At 39.1% G+C, this 23,211-nt stretch overlaps 1 protein-coding gene across 1 annotated transcript in view; it reads left to right on the top strand.

Annotated features, from left to right (window-relative positions):
- ADAMTSL3 (ADAMTS like 3) overlaps positions 1–23,211 on the top strand; it is a 277,061-nt gene that overhangs the window by 184,927 nt on the left and 68,923 nt on the right. The window contains exons 15-16 of the mRNA XM_069465643.1: positions 9,748–10,034; positions 14,840–14,969. Of these exons, the coding sequence (XP_069321744.1) occupies positions 9,748–10,034; positions 14,840–14,969 (417 nt within the window). The remainder of the gene's footprint in view (positions 1–9,747; positions 10,035–14,839; positions 14,970–23,211) is intronic.

Genomic DNA, 23,211 nt, shown 5'->3' with positions numbered 1-23,211 from the left:
TATCGCTGAGAGAGGAGTCATTTCCTGATAACCAAAATACCATTTTTAGAGCATAGTCCTCACATCACTGCTACCCGAATCACCTGTGGTGCTTTTGAAAAAGGGGTGATTTCTGAGAGGGGCCCCATAACCAGCATTTTGTTCCCTTTGGGCTTTGCCAGGTATGTTTTTTTTTATTGTGGTAAGATATATATAACATAAAATTTACCATTTTGACTATTTTAAAGTGTACAGTTCTGTGTCATCAAATACATTAACAATATTGTGCAACCATCATTTTTAACAAGCACCCCAGGTGACTTGGGGGCAGTTGCTTCCAAGTTTGGGAATCACTGGATCAGGTAGTCCACAAGGGCCCTTTCAAGGTCAGAAAATACCATTCCTGTTCTTGAGTTAGAAAGAGATGATATCGTATAAACTACAGTGGGTTCAGGCCCCATATTCATTCTCAGGCTGCATTTTCGGTCACCCCTACTTGACTTTTTGTGGGGGTTTCTTCCTGCTGTTATGCACAGAGCAAAGCTATTATGTTCTTTACTCCCCGAGGACACCACCTTTTTCTCCCCAGCACGGAAGGCTGAGCTGGCAGCACCTGTTCCCCAGCCCAAGAGACTGCCTCATCCCGCCTTCTGCCTTCTCTCCCTCTGTGGTCTCCGTGCAGTTTTCCTGTATAATTCACACTGCCTGGCAGTTTCTGGCCTGTTCTTGGCTGTCTAGTGTAAAGTTTATAGTTTCCTGCCACTACTTCTGACTCTGTTCACTCTCTCAATTTCCAAACAAAACCGCAGCGTATCTTAGCTTCCAGCGCATCCTTTTATTACCCCTGTCTTTTGTGGTTGGGATGCGTGCGTGTTGACAGTGAGTAGAAGATGAACACAGCTGTATCTCAAACCCCTCCAGCAGGGCCTGCCAAGCCAGCCCGGAGAAGATAAATATTTCTGCTCTGTGGTTTGCCATGGCCCGAGCTCTGAATTTACATAGTGAGCGGATGTTCAAAAGGCTTTTTTTCTCTTTCTTTTTTTAAATTAGGAAAATAAAAATCACAGCTTATGACGCTAAGCCAAGGGAACTACAGCGCTGACCTTCTTAGCTTTCAGCTGCGGAATGTGTTGACAGTTGATACGGTTCATCCTTGTTCTAAACGTCTCTCCCTGGAGCCTCTTCGTTTGCTTCTACAGGATTCTCAACACTGTGGCAAACTTGCTGCCCTCTCTCCTGTGTTTCATATATGAAAACTAAGGACATGGGACAGACTTAGAGCACTCTTTGTGTTTTCTTCACTGCTATTTTGGCTTCTCCAGTTGAGGAAATAGTGTTTGCTAAAATCAAATCAGGCTTTATTTCAGGCATCTGTTTTTCTAATAGATACAGTAAGAACAACTGTTAATAATATGGTGGACTTGTTTGGTGCCAGACTCTGTCCTGAGAGTTCTACGTGGATTAATTCATTTAATTCTCATAACAACCCTATGAGGAGGCGTTCTTACTGTCTTCGTTTTGGGGACTGAGGAAACCAGGGCAAAGGAGGATTAAGCAAGTGTCCTCAACGATTCAGAGCTGTCAAGTGGTGGATGGTGACCCTACGGCATGTGGTACTAGAAAGAGTTGAAGTTCATGTCAGATGACCTGAGCTGACGTGTCTCACCCATTCTTGGGTTGGTCCAATGCAGTAGACTGAGAAGTGAGTGACTACATCATGGGATGGGATGGCATTGTAAGGTTGCAATGTATTGTAGTTACATCGTGGTATATTGTTAGAGGTCAGAGAAGGCTTCCTGGGAGAGAGGGTACCAGAACTGAGTTCCTAAAATGTCCTAAGGTGTCAGAGGAACAGTACATCAGGCATTTGGAATAGAGGCTTGTGGGCAGGCTCGCTGGCGTGTGTGGGCCACCCTGGTTGCTGGGTGGTCTGAGTGTCTGGAGGATGGGGAGGGAGTGCTGGCAGCAGGGATGCATCTGCAGAAACAAGCAGTCTGGGGGCTCCGCCACAGTTCATTAGGGAGCCTGGACTTTATCTGGAGGCAGTGGAGCCATTCAAGGGTTTTAACCAGGGAAGTGAAGTAATCACAATTACATTTTAGAAAGATCCCTCTGGTTGTCTGCAGTTTGTTTCTAATTACTCACTGTGTTAAATAAAACTGCAGCAAATCCCAAATTGCAGCTCTGTAATTGTCTCATTAGGACGCACTGCTGGAGTAGAGTTCTGGGCAGAAGGTAGGTACGTTGAAGGCGTTTAATTTTAGCCATTGAATCATACTGACTTCCCCAGCCCACACCTTCCTCAACAGTGGGAAATTCCCTTCTTTAAAAGAATGCTATTTTCTAATATTTGTTACGGTTTCATGTTTTACACCTAACATCAATCCATGGGGAATTTACTTTGACATGTGATATATAGTATCAATGTAACTTAGTTTTTCACAAATGATTAACCAATTGCCTTAACAATATCTATTGAACCATCTAAACTATCCACTTTGGTTTTAAAATGCCATCATTGTACAAATAGCCCAGTGCCAGTACCATATTATTTGCATTACTGTATCTTTTTAATATTTTTGTCTGTGAGGCTGTGCAAGTTACTCTGTAACTGTTGATCTTTCTGAAAACATTCTTGACTGTTCTCACCTAACCTTCCGTGAAACTTTACAGTTGTGTTGTTTGTTTCCAACTCCCCCCAAAAAATTGCTTCAGAGGTTTGGATTGGAGCTGCATTTGTTCTAAATTAATTGAGGGAGAACAAACATCTTTATAATTTCAAGTCTTCTTATTCAGGGGCATGTGGTGTTTTCTCCACTTATTCAGATCTCTGGGGTTAGAATCCCCTCAGTATTTTCTAGTTATATCAGCCCTACACATTTCTTATAAAGTTTTTATTTACAAGCCCACAGAACTTAGGCAATTCTTTTTTACACTTTTTTTAAATTTTAGCATATTACGGGGGTACAAATGTTTAGGTTACATATGTTGCCTTTGCCCCACCCAAGTCAGAGCTTTAAGCATGTCCATCCCCCAGACGGTGCACACCGCACCCATTAGGTGTGTACATACCCATCTCCTCTTCCCCGCTCCCATCTGCCCGACACCCGATGACTGTTACTACTATAGGTGCACTTAAGTGTTGATCAGTTAATACCAGTTTGATGCTGAGTACATATGGTGTTTGTTGTTCCATCCTTGTGATGCTTCACTTAGTAGAATGGGCTCAGGCTCTATCCAGGATAATACAAGAGATGCTAGATCACCATTGTTTTTTGCGGTGGAGTAGAACTCCATGCTATACATATACCACATTTTATTAATCTGCTCATGTATTGATGGGCACTTGGGTTGTTTCCACATCTTTGCAATTGTGAATTGCGCTGCTATAAACATTCGAGTGCAGGTGTATTTTTTTATGGAATGTCTTTTTTTCTTTTGGGTAGATGCCCAGTAATGGGATTACTGGATCAAATGGTAGTTCTACTTTTAGCTCTTTGAGATATCTACGTATAACTTTCCATATAGGTTGTACTAGTTTGCAGTCCCACCAGAAGTGTATGAGTGTTCCTGTCTCTCTGCATCCATGCCAACATTTGTTGTTTTGAGACTTTTTGACACTTCTAAAGCCTTAGTTTTTCTCATCTGTAAAATTAGGAAAATAATGATACATATTCATAAGATTGTTATGCAAATTATATTAAATAATATATGTAATATGTTTACCATAATACCTGGAAGCTAACACTGTTAGCTGAATTCTGGGGAAATGGGTTATTTTAGGATATATGTATCTATCTATATCTATAAATACACATATATTTAGTTCAATACTTTATTGAACTATCTTATTTTTTCCAAACATTTTCAGTTAATTTTACTGTTTTTCATAGTTATTATGTCATCTTTGAATAATGGTAATTTTGTCTATTCTGTTCTTTCCTAATATTTACACCTGCCTTTTTGCTCTTCCACTTTATTTTCATTAGTACTTTTATCTCATTTTGTTTATCCTTATACTTTTTACATTTCTGAAGTCATGCCATTTTATTTGTATCTTCTATAAGTTTCAAAAATACAGATGAGAGTCTCTGTATTTTTAATAGAAGAATTTAATCCATTTAAATTAGTTATCATTACTGATAGTTCTGGTCTACATTTTAAGTGTTTCCTTATTGATTCTGATGTTTTCCCATATAATCTTGATTTATTTTCTTCAATAACAGGAGCTTTACCTGCTATGATTTCATTTTTAACATACTCAATTCTATATAATTTTTATGATAAACATCAAGAATTATGCCATTTCCTTTGACTTCTTTACGTTTAAAATGAAAAAATTGGCATGGTTTTCTTTATCCCCAACCTATTTTCTCAAACCTCCTGATTTTTGTTATTAAATTCTGGCATTTGGAGCAAAGACAGTTAGTCGTAAATCATGATTATTCTATGTATTTTGTTTTTGGAAAAAAAACTATTTTGATTTGTTTCTGTGTCGTATTTTCTACAGTTATTTAGAATTAATTATATGTTTAAAGCATTCTCACTGCAAATTCTTAAATCACACACTATTTTAATTCCATTTTAAATTAAATTATCATTGAACTGAAGTTTATCTTTGTGCATTCTCACCTATGTTATATAGATGGCATAATCTCTATGACCCTTTGTAATTAAGAATGTCACAGATGAGCAGAAGGATGAACTCTTGTTTTAGAAGTTTTTTTCTATTTTTCTTAAAACTGTGAAAATGTGACTTTGAAGTTTTCTGTCTTTCAACATTGAGGAAGAAAGATTTCATCCTAAATTGCCTTTTCTTCTATTGGCAACTGATTTTTTTCTGCTTAGATATAATATTTTTTCCTGTATGCATAAAATTAGAGTATTTCTTTAGAATAAATCCAAGTATTTTTTTCAATAATTTTGATAAACAGGGAAGGTTTTTAGGGCATAGATTCAGATCTTTCTTGAATGCATGAAAGTTTTCTTTTATTATATTTATGGTTCTTTTTTTGATTATATTTCTTTTTTATTTATTCACCAATTATCTGTACTGAATCTGTTCCCTACTTTTAATATCTGATTTTTTTTACATCTTTGTCTTTTTCTCTCTGTGGTTGGAAGCACACCTCCCCTTCAAACAAAAACACTTGCCCTCCTCATCATTGAGTGTATTTTCATACTGTTCACTAGAATTTTTCTTGTTCTAGAAATAAACTTTACGTGATTTTTTAAATGTTTTTCATTTTTCTCTCAACCAAGCCAGAAATTTTTTTCATATTTATGTTTTAACTTCCTAATCCCAGCTTTTCTTTTGTTTTATAGGATGTTTCCTTGAATTTTATTGTCAGTAATTTTTAAATAGGTGCTATAAAGTTTTCTTCTATTTCTGATAGTAAATATTTTTCCAAGATACGTTTTTCTTTCACCAATACATGTTACAGTCTCCTTTTTTATGCTGGATAATCATTTTTTTCAATTGTATGTTGGTATTTTGTTTATTTATTCTAGAAATAAAAAATAAATTCCCTAAAATAGTATCGTCAGATTTTCCTCAGATTCTTTTGCTGTCATATTGAGTGATCTTAAAATGCTTTTCTCACTTCTGATCCTGCTGAGGCAGTGTAAAATAATGCTGGCAGCTACTGCGTAACCTTTGACAAATGCTCTGTACTTCAGTTTCCTCATGTGTACAGTGGGAATCATAGTGTTTCCTGGTAGGGTGGTGGTTTTGAGTAAATGATAAAATTTTTGTGAAGCACTAATAATAGTATCTCACAAGGATAACAATGCAATGAATGTCCGATGTTGCAATTTTTATTTTATTGTATTTATTAAGCTTTTAACTCTGACATAATCTCATTTAATCCTCCCAACACCATTAGGTAAGTACTGTTATTGTTCCTATTTTACAGAATATTATTACCTTTGTACTTGGATAACAATTTGACTGGACATGGTATTCTTGGGACTCAGATTCTCTCTTTCAAAACTTTTATTCTATTTCTTTTCTGGTTTTGAATATTGTGTGTGTTGGATGTCCACCTGACTTATTATTCTCATAGGAGAGGTGGTTTTTGTAGCAAGATGCCCATGCAGTTCTTTCTTCATCCTCAAAGTTTTACATTTTTAGCCAGGCATCTTTGTTTGTGATGGCTGCTGGTAGCAAACCTAGTGATACAAGACAAACAAATGTCTTATCTCATAGTTCCATAGGTCAGAAGCCCAGCAGATTTGGCTGCTTTCTCTGCTGCAGTTCCCATTTGGCCAAAATCAAGGTGCCTCTTAGCCTTAGGTCTTTTCTAGCACCGCTAGTTCACAGTCCTCTTCCAGGCTCATTCGGAAGTTGGCAGAATTCAGTTCCATGCAGTTGCAGGGCTGAGAGCTCCATTTCCTTTCTGGCAGTTGGCTGGGGGGTTGCTCTCAATTTCTGGAGGCCATCTGCATTCCTTGGCTCTTGGCCTCTTACCTTTGAGCCTAAAACAGCAGTTGAGTCCCTCCCATGCTCCACATCCCTCTTGTTCTGCTGCTGCTGCACCTCTCTGACTCCAGCCAGAGGAGTTTCTCTCTCCTTAAGGACGCCTGTGATTAGATTTGTCCACAAGGATAATCCGGAATTGTTCTCCATCTCACAGTTGCACCCGTGAAGTCCCTTTTGCCATGTACCGTACCATAGTCACATGTTCTAGAGGTGAGGACATGGGGACTATTTGGGGTGACATTATTCAGTCTGTGACTCTGGGCTTTTATGTTAATCATTTTTATCACTTTTTCCTGGAAGACAGTTTACCCTTTCAGATGTATTTTAGTATTTTTACTTCTGAACACCGTTTCTGTTTCACGTATTGGAGTCTCTACTTGAAGAATCCAATTACCTTCAATATTGGATTGCTCAGCTTCTCTTTCTCACTTTGTCCCTAGAAATTAGGTTTTTAGAAATCAATTTTATAGTGGTATAGTTTACATACAATAAACTCTGTCTGTTTAAGGTGCGCCATGGATGAGTTTCGATGGACAAGTCTCCCCATCAAACCCCAGCCCTGCTCGAGATACAGGACTTTCCATCACTCCAAAGGTGTTCTTTGTCCTCTTTCCACCCCTCCAATTGCTCCAATAGCTTCTCTCTGCCTCCCTGTGAGCTCTTCATCCATTTCCAAGTCTTGCCTCTCTGTTATTAATTTGATCTTCAGCCATGTTTCTTCTGTTTTTTTTTTTTTTTTCCTGGTTCTAAATTACTTGTTAGAATAGATTTGTCATGATAGTGTTGTTATGTTTCTTTCTCGGCTTTGCAGTTTTCCATCATATTCTGTTGTTTTATCATCTCATCTCTAAGCTCTCACATTAGAAGATTGATATTCTTCTTAAATTCTTCCATTGTTTGTGCAAAGATGTCGGGAACACGTTCTGTTCCTCTGGTTATGTTTTGCCCACGCTTGGCTCTTCCAATGTATTCCTCTCTTTCCTCTTAAGACAAATTACTGGGTATGAAGGACAAGTTTCCAAATCATGTGAACACTGTAGTATCTTTTATTTAAATAAAAAATAATACATAGAAGAAAATCATGCTGAATTATGCATTATTTTTTAGTCATCTAAATTTTAAGAGGACTTTTAAAAGGATCATTTTTAAACCAACTCAAAACATACAGAAAACCCAGGAAAACATTGAGTCTGACCATCCTTTGCCCTGTTGGGAGTTGAGGGGAACCTCCCCACTGACCCCATCTCCTCTCAGGATTCTCAATCACTGAGACACAGAAGTCCAATGTCAATGAAAATATCTACTTCCCAAATCTTAAGTCTGCATTACTAAGGAAAAACAAAAAGAGAAAAAATTATGCACATGATTAGAAAATTTACACCTTTTAAAAGTATAAAACACTCCAGTTCTTGATACTTGCAATTGTTTCCAGAGAAGAGAAATTATACACAAACCAGCATATATAGATATATATGCTACATATATATATACACAGTATGTAGTATATGCTATATATACATACACACCGGTATACCCTTTTTTGTGTTTAGACAAAAGAGATCATGGTATATGAACTTCCCCATACTTATTTCACTTAACAGTCCTCAAGAGAACACTATTCCGTATCAGATTGTACAGACAGACCCACGTCCTTTTAAATGACTGCATATTATTCATTACATGGAGTGTCCCCTTTCCAGTTCTGCCATGAGAGTAGCAAAGAAAGAAAAGAGTATGTGTCAAATATTATCTGTCCTGGGGAGCTGAGCAAGCCCTCTCATGGAATATGAGGATTGGAGAATAGAGTTCCCCACTAACAATTTCCAGCACAATAAACAAATGTTTTGTGTTCATTGATATTTCTTTGTGGGACTCATATATAGCAATGGTGTTTCATTCTGCTGATAGGGGATGTGCTATTGTGGACAATTGTAAAGAAATCTTGCCTGGGGAAAGAAAGTTAGATGACTCTGTGAGAACCTATCTTTCTGAGGTTTTGAACATTAAGCTTTGGAACAGCAATTTAAACAAACATCTCAGCAGCATTTTCTTAAGTTATTTAGAAGAACATTATCCCATGGATGGGGTTTATTTTCACCTAAGTTTATGAAATGATGCATATAGTATTACTATCTTAAGTATGTATGGTATACCTTCATATATCATTGATAAAAATTTGTAGTAAATAAGTCTGTTGAACATTATTGAACCCACAGTTTTCAAAACTTACTACTATTCTGTCACTGAACACTTTCTCCTCAGTCACTTAGTTTGTCATAATACCAAGTGTGGCTTCAGAGTATCTTCAATGTATCTGTCCCTACTGATTCTGTGTTTTTCAATTCAGTGCAGGGGTTCACCAAAGCACCAGACAGTAAATATTTCAGGCTTTTCAGGCCAGACAGTCTCTCACAAATATTCAGCTCGGCCGTGTAGGACAAAAGCAGCCATAGACCATAGGTGGACAAATGAGCGTGGCTATGTTCCAGCAAAACTTTAATTATAGACGCTAAAATTTGAACTTTATGTAATTTTCACATATCACAAAATATTATCCTCCCCCCCGCAACAATTTAAAAATGTAAAAATTATTCTTAGCTGATGGGCTATACAAAAACAGATGGGCCAGATTTTACCTGCAGGTTAGAGCTTGATGAACTTTGATTTAGTGGATAACAATGCAGGATAATAAATAAATGTTTTGTTCAACCAAATTGTGCTATACCTTTTATATCTTTAGGAGATTCAGAAGTTTTATATTTGTATGTTAAACATATAAAAATATTGAAGCTTCATGTACTCTGTAAAAAGCATTTAAGTTATTCTACAATTTAGTTCCTAAACATTGAGACAGTTTATTACCACTCTGCCTACTACAGAGGATAAGCTTAATAAGGATTTATTGAATAAATATTGGTGAGAATCTCCATATTATAAAAGAAATCAGATTAGAAATTATCTCTACATGATGGTTTATTACTAAATCTTAAAGAAAACCTTTGTAATTATCTTTTGCAAAGGTCATAGCATAGAGTTTGAAGTATAAAGTGGATGCAAAAGTAGAATATGTCTTTAGTGAAGAATTCTTCCTGTTGCTAATAAGATTTAAAAGTTTGTTAACTGCATAATTGACCATCAATGGAAGTGTAGCCTTCCAAGTGTGTTGCATCCCCTCTGAATGAAGCTGGTTATTTTTGCCTTTGTTGAATTCTTGTCACTCCTCCTTTTTTGGCTTATGTTTAATAACCATCACTGTCCTTCTCTGGTGGCTCCCTGGTTTTCCCCAGGTTCATTCCAGAACCCTGGTCAGCCTGCAGCACCACATGTGGGCCAGGTGTTCAGGTGCGAGAGGTGAAGTGCCGTGTGCTCCTCATGTTCACGCAGACCGAGACCGAACTGCCAGAGGAAGAGTGTGAAGGCCCCAAGCCGCCCACCGAAAGGCCCTGCCTCCTCGAAGCGTGTGATGACAGTCCGGCCTCCCGAGAGCGAGATGTCCCTCTCCATGAGGACAGCGAGATGACTTACGACTGGGAGTACGCCGGCTTTACCCCTTGCACGGCAACATGTTTGGGAGGTACGTGGACCTTTGCTTGAGAGACAGTTACGTTGTGTGTTGCTAATGGTTTGAAAATTACTAAGTCAGGTAAGCCAAAATATGCAAATGAGCAAAAGTCTAGAAGAGGTGAAGTCATTCAGGTAACTGAAAACTGTGCTTTTTCTTTCTCTTTTTTGTAGTGATTATTTTAGAAAGGTAGTGGGACCTGATCAAAAAATGAATGTATGTTCCTTTGGCCTAAGAGTTGGCATAGCTGAGATGGGGAGGGGGTCATTGGTTAATAGAATAAATAGGAAAATGCAGAATGGATAAACTGAGGCCATCATGTGCATAAATCAGTCTTACAGACTGAGGTAGCCTGGAATTGTTGTGTCTGATGCAACTCTCAGAAATCATCCTCAGAAATGTTTAGGTTCGTATCTGCACACTGGGCCAGCAACCAGTGCAGAGCAAACTAATCACCATGACTTATGTCTGTGTAGGTATTGGGTAACATACATAGCCAGGAAACCCTGTCAGGATTGGAAAGCGGCTGTGTAGCCAGCTGGCCCCATTAGGGTGAGAAGGTGGCAAAGTAATCGATAGCTTTTCTAAGAAGACAGATGGGATGAACCTCAAAGCACAGTCGTGGAGCTCAGTCGTCAATATTTGCAGGGGCGGCTGCTAATTGGAATTGGGGGGAAAGAGCTGGCGTGGGTATGAAAGTAGTGAGTTCACACGCTTACAAATGGAGTTCCTGTCTGCTTGTTTCTGTGTTTTTGTGTGTATGAATATTTGCTGAGAGTGATTTGGTAGACGAATGGACAGATGTTTGAGGTCATGATGTAGTAGTATTTTATTGTACTGCTGATGACAATATTCTACTATTTAGGATGTGTGTGTGTGTGTGTGTGTGTGTATATATGAATGATATTGATGAGTGTAGGTGTACTCTCTTTTGCATAGTGCAGTATGAGAATACCTTTCTGCAAATGGCAAAATGGGAATGAAAACTGGATTGGCCCACGGTGGGCTCATTTTAGCACACTCCCTGTGGAGATGTGTTCCTGACATGGTACATTAGCAATTGCTATTTTGTTTTCTCCAAATCCCTTCACATCATGACAGGCCTTGAGCTGTAGTTTCTTCCAACTACTCTTGATATAATTGGTCACTTCCCCTCAGGCTCCAGTGACGTTTATGATGCCCTTCACACGGCCAAATGGCTTTCAACAATCCTTAATCTCTACCAGCTGCCTCCTCACCCGGTTCCTAAAAAGAATGCAACTACTTGGAGTGCTGTAAAACTTGCATTATAACCCCAAACAGGACACTGTTCTTCGGATCCATAACATGCTACACATCCCCTCTCTCATTACCTGGGAGTTTAAAGTAGCACCACTCAATCACACCAGCTAATCAGTAGGGAGAGAAATATGTATATTAACTGTTCTTCTTGATACGATCCTAGGCATGTATCTGTGTATATGTGCATTTCTGAAACAAAAAGCATCACAACATATAACATAGCATGTACAAGGCAACACTGTATGAAGTGGGCCTATTTTTTCCTTTTATAGATTTAGGTATTGGGTTATAGTAGTTTTGTAAGAGGAATTGGAGTTTTCCATACCTTTAAATAATCTTAAATAGTTTATATCATAGAAATTGTTCAAAAAGTTTGAAAGAGCTGATGCCCACAGCTGTCTAAATCCAGTCCTTTTTTTTCCCTCATGGGAGCAAAAAAAAGGGAGTGTTGTGGCTCCATCTTTAATATCATTTTCAAATGCCCCTGCCACTTATTATTTATTCAATCCGAGTTCTTAATGTTTAACTAAATTCAGTAATTTAGATTTGTTCAGGAAAAAATCATCCATTCACAAGGATATTAAAATTTATTTTCCAGAGGTGTTCATCTAGTCTCTCTCTGTTTTATCCCCACAGATAATGTGTAATCTATTTATTCTTTGGCCTAAGACTTTTAAAAAATTCTAATGGATGGATTTGGGGAGTTTAATTGTTTATTATTCATTTATAGTCAGACTATATTGTAGCTGGAGAATGTTATCTGCATAATTTATGACTTGGAACTTACTGCAGTTTTCTTTATAGACTAACAGAGGATCAATGTTTGTTAATGTTCCATGGATGCTTAAAAAGGGAATATTATATCTATTTCTAGGCCACAAGGCAATTTGATTATTAAATAAACATTTTTCTTATTTATTTTTCCGTATTTATTTTACAACGTAATATATTAAATACTGGATGGCATATTAAAGACTCTGACTATAGATTTTGTTCATTTCTCCAGGTATTTCTTATACTGTGTATATTGTGTTATGTTATTTGACATGTTGAACTAGTCAAGACTCTTGTTTGCAAATGACAGAAACCCAACTCAAACTAATCTAAACCAACAAAAAGGAATGTATTAGCTCATTTATTGGCTCTGCTTCTCCTCTGAGAGTCTGTGATTTTACCCTTTAATTGTTAATTTACTTCTTGATGAGACTAAACATATATACTATATATACATTTTTTTGGCTAAAAAAATGACCCTTTTATGATAACACTGCAAAAGTCAAATGTGAAGTAAAGGATGCTGCCTCGTGCTACAAAAACAATTGGTTGAAAAAGGATGACAAAATGTCAACATCTGATTTATTTTATATGTTTTTGATACATAGTTGTAATTATCACCTAAATTCTGTTAAGTATAAGATGAAATAAACTTATTTTTTAATTTTTTCTTTTTTTAACTTTCATTTTTGAAGATAAATGTCTGATCAAATCTCTTAAAGTGAAAAGTGTCAAAGGCACATTGTAGGACCAGCATGTGGGATGGGAGATATTCTGTGGCCATCTTTGGAAAATACATTGTACCTCAATAAGTGTCCTAAATTGTCTATTAAACTTTTAAATATTTTTCAGTAAAAACTTGCTTTAAATGTGTTGTGAGTATTGTAAAATTCCATCCAAAGTGGTTACCACAGTGCTTTAGTCTCTGAACATATTTTCTAAAGAATTCATATTACAAATTAAAATATATTTTAAAGATAACTGGATTTTTCGCAGATATAAAAAAATGAAACCTACTAGAAAATAAACATTTAAACCTCCATTAAGGTAACTAAGGAAATTTTGATATTTACAAATAAGAACAAGAGTTAATTTAAGTTGTAGTAATGTCTTCTTACATCTCAGGTTAGACAATGTTTATTTTAAAAGTTCATGGAAGATACATGCAGATTTAAGACTGCATCCTGCGATGGCAAGAAACATAAAATTACAACTGAAGACAGCAGGAGGAAATTTATTGGAAAGAACTGAACATCAAAAATATATATTATAAGTATTTTGGGCCAATACCACATCCTGTTAAATACTGTAAAACGGTTGAATTGAAACATGGCATTTGGAAAAAGAACCACAACCTTGTAAAATAATAGAATACACATTCTTACATGAAAATGAATACATTTGCATATTTCAAATAGCATAGTTAAGTTGCTATTACAGGTTTTCATGTGATTTTTTTAAATCAAAAGTTTGATTTATATTTTGTTCAATTCTGATTTCCCAATAAATTTTTTTGTCTCAATGGAAAAAGAATAGTGGTTGAGAGCATGGGTGTGGGGGTCAGACCGACCTATCTGGCCTCAAAGGAAAAATATGCCTGTGAAAGTTCATATTTGCACGAGGAGCAGTCGCTGCTTTTGGAAGTAGTTTGACTGTACTGCATTTTGGAATCCCTGGAGTACAAAAGAAAGACCACTCAATTAGGAGGCAGGGACTGTAATTTTTAGTTTTGAATATACCACTTTTTTGCTGCCTTAAGTTCTTTCTAAACCTCAGTTTCCTTATAATTATTATTTTTTTTTGTTTGTTTGTTTTTTTGAGACAGAGTCTCACTCTGTTGCCCAGGCTAGAGTGAGTGCCGTGGCGTTGGCCTAGCTCACAGCAACCTCAAACTCCTGAGCTCAAGCGATCCTCCTGTCTCAGCCTCCCGAGTAGCTGGGACTACAGGCATGCACCACCATGCCCGGCTAATTTTTTCTATATATATTTTTAGCTGTCCATATAATTTCTTTCTATTTTTAGTAGAGATGGGGTCTCGCTCTTGCTCAGGCTGGTCTCGAACTCCTGAGCTCAAACGATCCGCCCACCTCGGCCTCCCAGAGTGCTAGGATTACAGGCGTGAGCCACCGCGCCCGGCCAATAATTAATATTAAATTAATAAAATGGAGATAATGATGTTCTTTTGACCTCACAGATTATTTTGGGCTCAACTAATATATTTGACAGCACTTTGCACAGGGAAGTATTGCTATTGTTTTGCTAGCAATAGAAATATTACTAATTATAGTAATAGTGAGCAGGAACTCAAACCATAATGAAAATTTTGAAGAGTTATATGCCAGATTTAGCACATATGTAGTGATATAGAAAAGATGTTATTCTTAGCAGCTGATAATGAAAATTCCTCTTTGGGAAGTTATTGTATATGTTTGGAAGGAACACCTTGCTTTGAGTACATCTGGAATGCAGAGAAGTCCAAGGCTGGGTGGGGGTCAGGATGCTTCTGAATGTCCCAAGGTGAATAGGTTTGGGGTGGAGGGAATAGAGTGACTGAGTTTAAAAGGTAAATGAGGAAATATCAAAGACTAGGAGACTTCAGACAATGCAAAGTTGTTTGCTCCCAGGCACAAAATGCAGCCTGCAGCTGCATGATAGTCCAAAAGGCAGTGGTCTAAGAATGAGGAGACCCAAGACGCTATTTCTTTTCTTCCATAATAAGTTATTCTATGTCATTTGACTTTTTTCCTCTTTCCAACCTTCAGGCCATCAAGAAGCCATTGCAGTGTGCTTACACATTCAGACGCAGCAGACGGTCAATGACAGCTTGTGCGATGTGGTCCACCGTCCTCCAGCAATGAGCCAGGCCTGTAACACAGAACCCTGCCCGCCCAGGTACGTGCTGTCTTGTGCTCCTGGATACACCATGTCCAGGTGGTAACACTCTCACCTGTAGAGAAACCCACCTGTGTGTAGAGACTTGCAGGTTCACCCCAGGTAGATCAGCTAAGCCTGCCCCAGTGCTCTCTCTTCTCTGTTTAAGTCTTGCTGCAGCCAGATTCTTGCATAGAAGCTCAAATGCAGCCTTGTTGAATGCTCTTTAGTCTGACTTTTGTTTGCGTCAAACATGAATGAACGTAAACTGGCCTGCTGCTGGCACAACCATGAGGCCAGCAGCTTGTTCTCTTTCTGCTCCCTATCCAAGGGCACTTCTTCTCCTAGTGTCCCATCACAGAGCACAGGAGCCGAGGTGGAGGTAACACTGGTACACAGCAGGTGCTTAATCTTTATCTGTCAAAGGACTGATTGATCTCCTGTTTGATACTGAACTCACCTGATGTGTCTCTACCTTTCCCGCTGACCTGCCTCGGATCTCAGATTGTAGAGTGGAGTGTTATCAGAATACATGAGGGTGACTTCTTTTTTGGTCTCCTTGGTCTGAAAGTTTGGCTTAAAAGTTAATCGGCTTCCTTGTTTAAGTCCCTGTAAGATCCTGGGGAATTTTGTCGGAAGGGTGGCAGGTTTCTCCCATGTCCCCCGTCCCTGGTGTTGCTGGCTGCAGAGAAGGATACCTCAGCATCACGGTTTCTCACACAAGACCTTTCTGAATCTGGCCCCGATCCTGTCTTCCTTTGTCCCTTACCCTTCTTGAACACTCTTCTGCGGTAAGAATTAGTTGCCAAAAATTGAGCCTGCTCCCAGTCTTTGCCAGAGTCTCTCTTCTGCCTCTTAGTAATTATACTGCCCATCTTACTTGATAAAGGTGAGTTCTTCTATGTGTAGGACTTTAAGTAACTAAGGAATGTTCTTGTGTCCTCCTGCCATACTGGAGTAAGAATAAGTATATTTTATGTTTATGCAGGAAATAAGCTGTGCTTCTAGAATTCTCTTGACCCTTCTGATTTTGATTGCATGGAATCTGTTAGCTATAATGTAGAATCTGCTGTCTTGATGGCAGGAGGGTGATGCAGGTGGGGATCAAATAAGTGAGGCCGCCCTAGAAATCAGACCCTCCGCACCCTGGAGGTGGGCACCCTTCCCCCTGTGAGTCTTGTTCTCCACCTGCACAGTCTCAGGAGGAAGCCAGCACGAATGTGTGCCTCATTGTTGGGGAACCACACCTGCCATGAGATGGGTGCAGAGTTTTATAGCCATTGCTGTATTTCTCACTTCCACTGTAGCCTAAGGAAGTACTGGGAACCCCTTGGCTTGTGTGAGAGCCACCTTGCTGTGCTCAGCTGCAGACTCACCTGGGTGGGCAAGGCAAGGTCTAGACACAGCATAGGGAAATCTGCTTCCCGGCCACCTCCCACCCCCAGGCTGACTGTGTTCCAGAGGAATCCATGCTGCGATACTAACTGCAGAAGAGACAATGTGTAGGAGGGGTTTTAGGAAGGTTTCATCTAACAAAGGGTCAGGACATCTGCTTTGTCAAGTGTGTCCAGAGCTTTCCAAGAACACCAAGAATATGGAGAGTAGTGTTGGCTATATTTCCACTTGGAATGACCTTTTTTTTATCTTTAGAGAAATGGCACTCGTGCTAAGCGTATAAACCTTAGTAATCCAGATTAGTTATCCTGGTTTCTCAGTTTTTTCTTATTCTACTATTGCACCATAGAATTAGATATTTTTGGAAAAGCTGGGGTTTCTGTTTTCCTCCCCTGCCGCCTCCCTCCCCTGAGCAGTGAACATGGAAACAGATGACTACCTGCCTGAGCGGAGGCAAGGCACAGGCAGACTTGGGGAGGGGGAAACAGTTTTATTTCTCAACATATTTTCCCATGAAATTGGAATTATGTGCTACATCGTTCTTTGAATTGTTTTCTTAAGCTTAGTTTTGGGATGGCGCAGGGGGCAGATGTTAAATAAAGTCTCAAGAGCAAGAATAATATGAGGGCTGAAAAACAGACTGGTGGGGCTGGGGATGGGGGTTGGTGTGGGTAGTGGGAGCAGCCAGTCCTCTCTGAGGACATTACACAATTGAAACCCGAAAGACAAGTAGGAACTGTACAGAAGTGCAGGGGAAAGAATATTCTGGGCAGAGGAAATGCTATGTGCAAAGGCCCTGAGGAAAGAAAAAGATCAGTGTGTGCAGGACCTGGACAGAAAGGAAATCCGTGTGTCATGGATGAGCTCAGACTCGGGCAAGGGTTGTGGTGAGCAGGCGGACTTCTTCCAGGCAGTCAGTGGGAGCCATTGGAGGCTTTGAGCAGTTAAGTGATAAATCACATTTACATTTTAAGAAGATTACACAAACCCTGAAATGGGAAGAACAAGGGTGGAGACAATGAGATCAATTATAATTATTTTTAAATTACTTTAAACCAGGGACCCAGCTCACCACAATTGCATTTGTGTGTCTTGCCTTTAAAGCTTGCTACGTGTGGATCTGCACATCTTATCATTTTCTTTTTGCTGTTTATAGCATACCAACAAATCCTTCTTCAACATAGTTACATCCATTTCTATATTTGTAGCCATGAATGTGGCTGTCTCTACTGTCTTTGCTAAAAATGCTCAGAGTGTCCTGCAGAAACACAGCTTCCCAGGGTTTCACAGAGGTGTTTTAAGAGTTCTGTAATCCATAAATCCTTTTCTTTGGACTGTTTTTAGAACAATGGAATGAACCTGTTTGTTACTTTTACTTATGCTATGTCAGGTATTTTCCTGTACAAAAATTTGAACATCATCACCCTAAGTCATCTCTGCTTGGTGAAAAGTACTATTCTTATTATTAATAATAACCTCACATTCCTTCACAAATGTGGTAATAAATAAATAACCAATAAATGCTCTTGTTTTCTGTACATGAAAACTGGATTTGAGCATTTTAGGTAGCTGGTGACTTGCCCGAGAACACACAGTAAATAAATTGTTTACTACAAGTAAAGCCAAACATGGCGCATTTGTCATCAGCTGTCATTTAGTCCAAACCCCACCTTTTCTAGATGGAGAAAATGGAAGTGTAGGAGCCCACATGCTCCCGGCAGAGGGGGTCTCCTGATTTCCGGCCCCTCCACCAGCCATCCCTTTTGTTTGCACCAACCAGTGCCCTTTTTCTGGAAAGATGACTATAAAAGAAATGATCTGGAATTTGCACAGACTTTAAATGGTGGCTACAATTTAGCTAAGCATGAAATTCTTGTAGCCATTAACAAAGAAGCATAAAAAGAAGAAAATACAACCCAATACCTTGGGGCATATTTTATTTCTAGATCCAAATCTTATTCCAGAATGACATGAAGCTCATCTTTCCCAGAGTTCTGTCCTCTGCTTCTAGCCAACTAGCAACAATAATAAAACAGAAAATGAAAATGATGGCAACGTAAAAGACACTTCAAATGAGAGTGATTTGCATATCAGAAGATGAAAAGAGGCCCTGAGAACATTGATGAAACTCTCAATTTTATTTTATTTTTTTAGTTATTCTGTTATGCTCTTGCCATGAAAGTGAAGATAGCTATAATGTGTCATGGTATAATTTTTTTTCCAAAAAAATGCCAAAATACAAAACAATTCACAAGCCATTCTCCGTTCATTCTAAGAAGTAGTGCACACAGCTGCCATTGTAACTGCAATTATATTCAAAATAAGATAACTTGATTTCATAATTTTTCTTTTAATGTTTCAAGTCCAAATCAAACATTTCTCCCACTTTACCATGAAATTCAAGTCCCTTATTAAAGTAGATTCTCATTATGTGGCCTTTTTGGTTTCAATTCTCTGATAACTTGGCAATCTTGACAATTTACTTCTCAATACTTTGTGACTCCGTCCTGTTCACGTCTAACTGCCACTGCCTTGATTCAGGTCTGTTTCCCCAAGCTGTTTCAGTAGTTTCTAGATGAACTCCTGCTGCTTCCCTCCTGCTCTGATCCATGTGCACAGGCACCACTGCAAAAGTTCTTTATCTTTCTCAGTTTCGGAGTGACCGTGTGAACCTCCCACGTACAACCCTTCAGTGACTTTCCTTTACCTGTGGATTAGAAGCCACATTCTTCCCTTTGGCATATGTAGTAGTTTCCTGGGGCTACCATAGCACAGTATCACAAACAGAGTGGCTTAAAGAACAGAAATTTAGTATCTCACAGATCTGGAGACAAGATGTTCAGAATCGAGGTACCAGCAGGGTTGGTTCTTCCGAGGGCTGTGAGGGAGAGAGTCTGTTCCTCGCTCATGGCAAATAATAGCCTCTGGCACTATTTGCTTGTGGATGGCACTGCCCCTGTGGTTTCATATTGTTTTCCTTCTGCATGCCTCTGTGTCCAAATGTCCCTTTTTCATGGGGACACTGCTCCTATTGGATTAGGGCCTGCTCTAACAACCTCCTCTTGATCATCTGCAAAGACCCTATTTCCAAATAAGGTCATAGTCGCAGGTACTGAAGGTTATAACTTAAACGTATTTTGGGAGGAAACAATTTGACCTGTAGCAGCATATAAATTTCTTTGTGACTTTGGGTCTAACTCTTGAACCACATCTCCTGTCACTACTACTGCAGACACACACACACACACACACACACTCACACACGTTTGCCATGAGGAATTTGCTCAGCTGCCGCACTAAATTATGCACTAGGACCCACGCTTATGCTCATTCATACCTTCTGGGCCTTTGCACATACTGTGTCCTGTGCCTAAAGATCTTCTCAACTATGAAAAAAGTTAATTCTCTCCTGCGAAAGTAATCATTGGCTCACTTCTCGCCAGCAAAATGAAGTTCAACAGAATGTGAAATAGGATCCTAATCTGATCCTAACCTAACTGATAGAGGGGAACTCTTAATAGTTGCATTCTTCACTCACATCTTCAAACTATGTTTAGTCCTTTTGCAGTTATTCTTATGTCCAGCCATGAGTAATGTGAAAGGCTCAGGGTTTGTTTTAGTTCTGTGCTTGACCTGCCCAGGAGGTCAAGGCAGGGTTGAGTTTTGTTTGCAGTGTTCTTCGTTTGCTCGCTAACCCAGAACGAGATTGAACAAGGAGTCTGGAAACTGTTTCTCAAAGCTGTTGGAGAAAGCGCACTGGTTTATTGATGCATCAGCCTATGTGCGACGTGCCCTTTCCTTCATCACATTGCCTCAGCAAGAGTTCCTGCACCCTCCCTTCCTCAGCAATCTCTCGCCCACGGAGCCTCCAAGCTAAGAATAATAGAGCAGACAATATGTCTTGGCCACTTTGCAAAATTAAGAGTCTGTTTTTATGTGAAAGGAAATACTATTCCTCATTTTAAAGTTGCAAATTTAATAAACTTTTCAAAGTTTGAGAGTTATATTGGAAAAACCCCAGCAGAGACAAATGTTTGGTGCCAAAATAAAGGTAAGTTTACAAAAATGTTTTAGGTTCTAGAAACCAGTGGTGTAGGAATAACAGGAACAGGGTGTTGCATAATATTTTCCATACAAATATTTACTGACTCCAAGGGCAATAGCAGTAAAATATCACCCCAGGGTGAAATGTACCACTGAGATTGGGTTGGACGGCCAGTGGATCTTTATTTACCCGAAGGCGACTGTATTTGATGTATTAGCCTGGACTCTCCAAGGTGGGGTGTTGCGTGTTTATTTGCTCTTACAGGGTTACTCCTCCAATCCATCCTATAACTGCTGAGTGATGGCTATTTATGGAGTTTGCTTTTTCCAGGAGAGAGCCAGCAGCTTGCAGAAACATGCAGGGTTATATAATGGTCCCCTCGTCTGAGGAGAGCCTTCTCCTCTAACAGCATTCGACACTGCCAGGGAAAGAAGTCAGAAAGCAACAGGCAAGAGGGATGTGTTTCTGCACCAGCTTGTCACCCTTTTCTTGATTATAAGAGAATTCTATACTTAGTTTGTTTTCTGTTAATAAGAAATTGTTACCTATTTCTTAAATTAAAATAGTTCCATTACCAGTTCCTTGTGACTCTGATTCTTCTAGCTGCAACTTTCTCAAAGGATGATCATCCTGAAGTTACTCCAAGTAACTTACATATTTAAGCTGAATTGTTTTCATGGTGAAACAGAAGCCTTCTAGGTATTGAGTCGTGTAATCCAATTGTCATCAAAATATGACCCACGTATCTACTGTTGGTGACTTCTCTCACTTCCAAAGCTACTGGAATTTAAATATTGTCAATTATAGTCTAACTCGTTAATAGACTTCCAATTAAGATTGTGTTATAACTTCACCTTCTGTTCCAAATATAGGTCAGGGATAGATGTGGTATAAAAATCATGGAAACAGCTACCTGGGCCAGGCAGGGGATGGAAGTGTGGAGTGGTGAGTGGGACTGTACCTGCGGTTCTCCCGTGGAGGCTTCAGGCCCCAAGCAGTCAGGGCAAATGAGAGTTCGATTCCTATGGACAGTAGGAACTGAACATCTTTCTTTTGATTCAGGAGAAAGGACACAGGTTCACTGCTTCTTTGTGAAAGGAAGCAGAAAAAAGCTGCTGCCAATTGCAGCCTGAAGCCTTTGTTTCTGTGAGGCTGCTCTCACGGGGAAGTGGAGAAAACAGACACAGAGAGAGCCCTGTGACCAGACACTGCCCCTACCTGCTGTTGGCCCAGCGATGGGATCTTCAATGTCCCTACAGTTCTTCTGTGCCATGTTGTCCATGTGAGATTTGGCTCTTGACTGGAGACCCTAGAGAGCTAGATGGAAGCAAATAAATGGTAGACGGGGAGAGGTAGGAGAGAAAAGGATCAGGGAGGTAGAGGGAGAGCATCCCCTGCCTTCAAACGGAGCCCGCAAAATGAAATTCCAAAGCACATGAAGAAAACTAACACTAACAAAAATAATCAACAGATTCAGCGGTTGAAGATGAATTCACTCCAGATGAAATGAAAATATAAGAACAATATGAGGACAACTTTAAGTGTTATTAGCATCTTTGAGACATAAATTAGTAAGTAAGATCCAGTTAAAGAACTGGAAAGTATGAAATAGAAATAGACAGCAATGTAATAAGAATAGGTGAGTATTAAAAAGAACCAATTAGAAAACCTAGAAATGAAAACAGTCAACGAAATAAAAGAATAATAGAGACAATTAAAGAGAGAATTAGTGATTTGAAGATAGTGCTGAGGAAATCAAATGAATCAAAGCACAGAAAGTTGATTATTTGGGGAAAGGGAAGACAATTAAAAAATATGTAGGTAATGTCAGAGAAGCAAGATATGAAATAAATTGTTTATTAAACCTTAAGAAAAAATATCCACTCTTAGTATCAAGAAAATTAAGTCCCCACATTTATACATAACAGTGAAACTGCAGAAATTGGAGATAAAAAGAAAATCTTAAAAGTGACCACATCTGAAAAGTGGATTAACCACAAACAACTTGTCAACAACTGGAGTTGCTGGAATACAAAGGAATAATTCCTTCACAGTACTGAGGGAGAATCATGATCGACCTAGAGCTTAACTTGCTGAACTATTATTTCAGGTATGTGAATGTGCACGTCCACTTCTAGTCACATAACGGACTAGGTATCCTGAAAGTCCTTCTGCTAGATACCTCTAAAATAATGGATAAAATATGTGAAAACATACCCTGAAATGCAGAACTAAGCCTGTAAGAAAGTAAGGGAAATGCTCAGAAGCGAAAAACAAGTTGAAGCAGATGTGTAGAGTTATTGCCTTCGTGGGGCCGGTTGCCTATGCCAGCAACCTAGACGTTTCAGCTTTAGCAGTTTTTGCCTGACAGACAGGTTTTGCCTGTAGAAATTGAAGAATAGAAGGGAGATCCTCACACCAAGCCAAGGTCTACCTCAATGAAAAGGCAAATTCGGGGGTGAAATCCATCCTATAAAGAGAGTTTGCAAGGAAAAGTATCTGTCTTGGCTTTGCCTCTGAATGGAAGGAATCAAAAGGTCCCCCTGAGAATATAAAGTAGCCCTTTATGTAGGAGAGGGGTTTATATTTATGCTAACTATGTGATGCACAAAATTAATTCACGTTGGTCTTGACAGAGGTAACGCAAATCCTTAGTGGAGGAATGTGTCTTCTACCCAGGCCTTGAAATTTCCACAAAGACCTAATGAGCATGAGCTCGTAATCAGAAATCAAAAAACTCATCAAGAGTCCAGGCGCAGTGGCTCACGCCTGTAATCCTAGCACTCTGGGAGGCTGAGGCGGGTGGATTGTTTGAGCTCAGGA

The sequence above is a fragment of the Eulemur rufifrons genome, chromosome 3 (genome assembly GCF_041146395.1).
Source record: "Eulemur rufifrons isolate Redbay chromosome 3, OSU_ERuf_1, whole genome shotgun sequence".
Lineage (NCBI taxonomy): Eukaryota > Metazoa > Chordata > Mammalia > Primates > Lemuridae > Eulemur > Eulemur rufifrons.
Note: the sequence above shows the minus strand (reverse complement) of the source record. Positions and strands in the feature narration are given on the sequence as shown.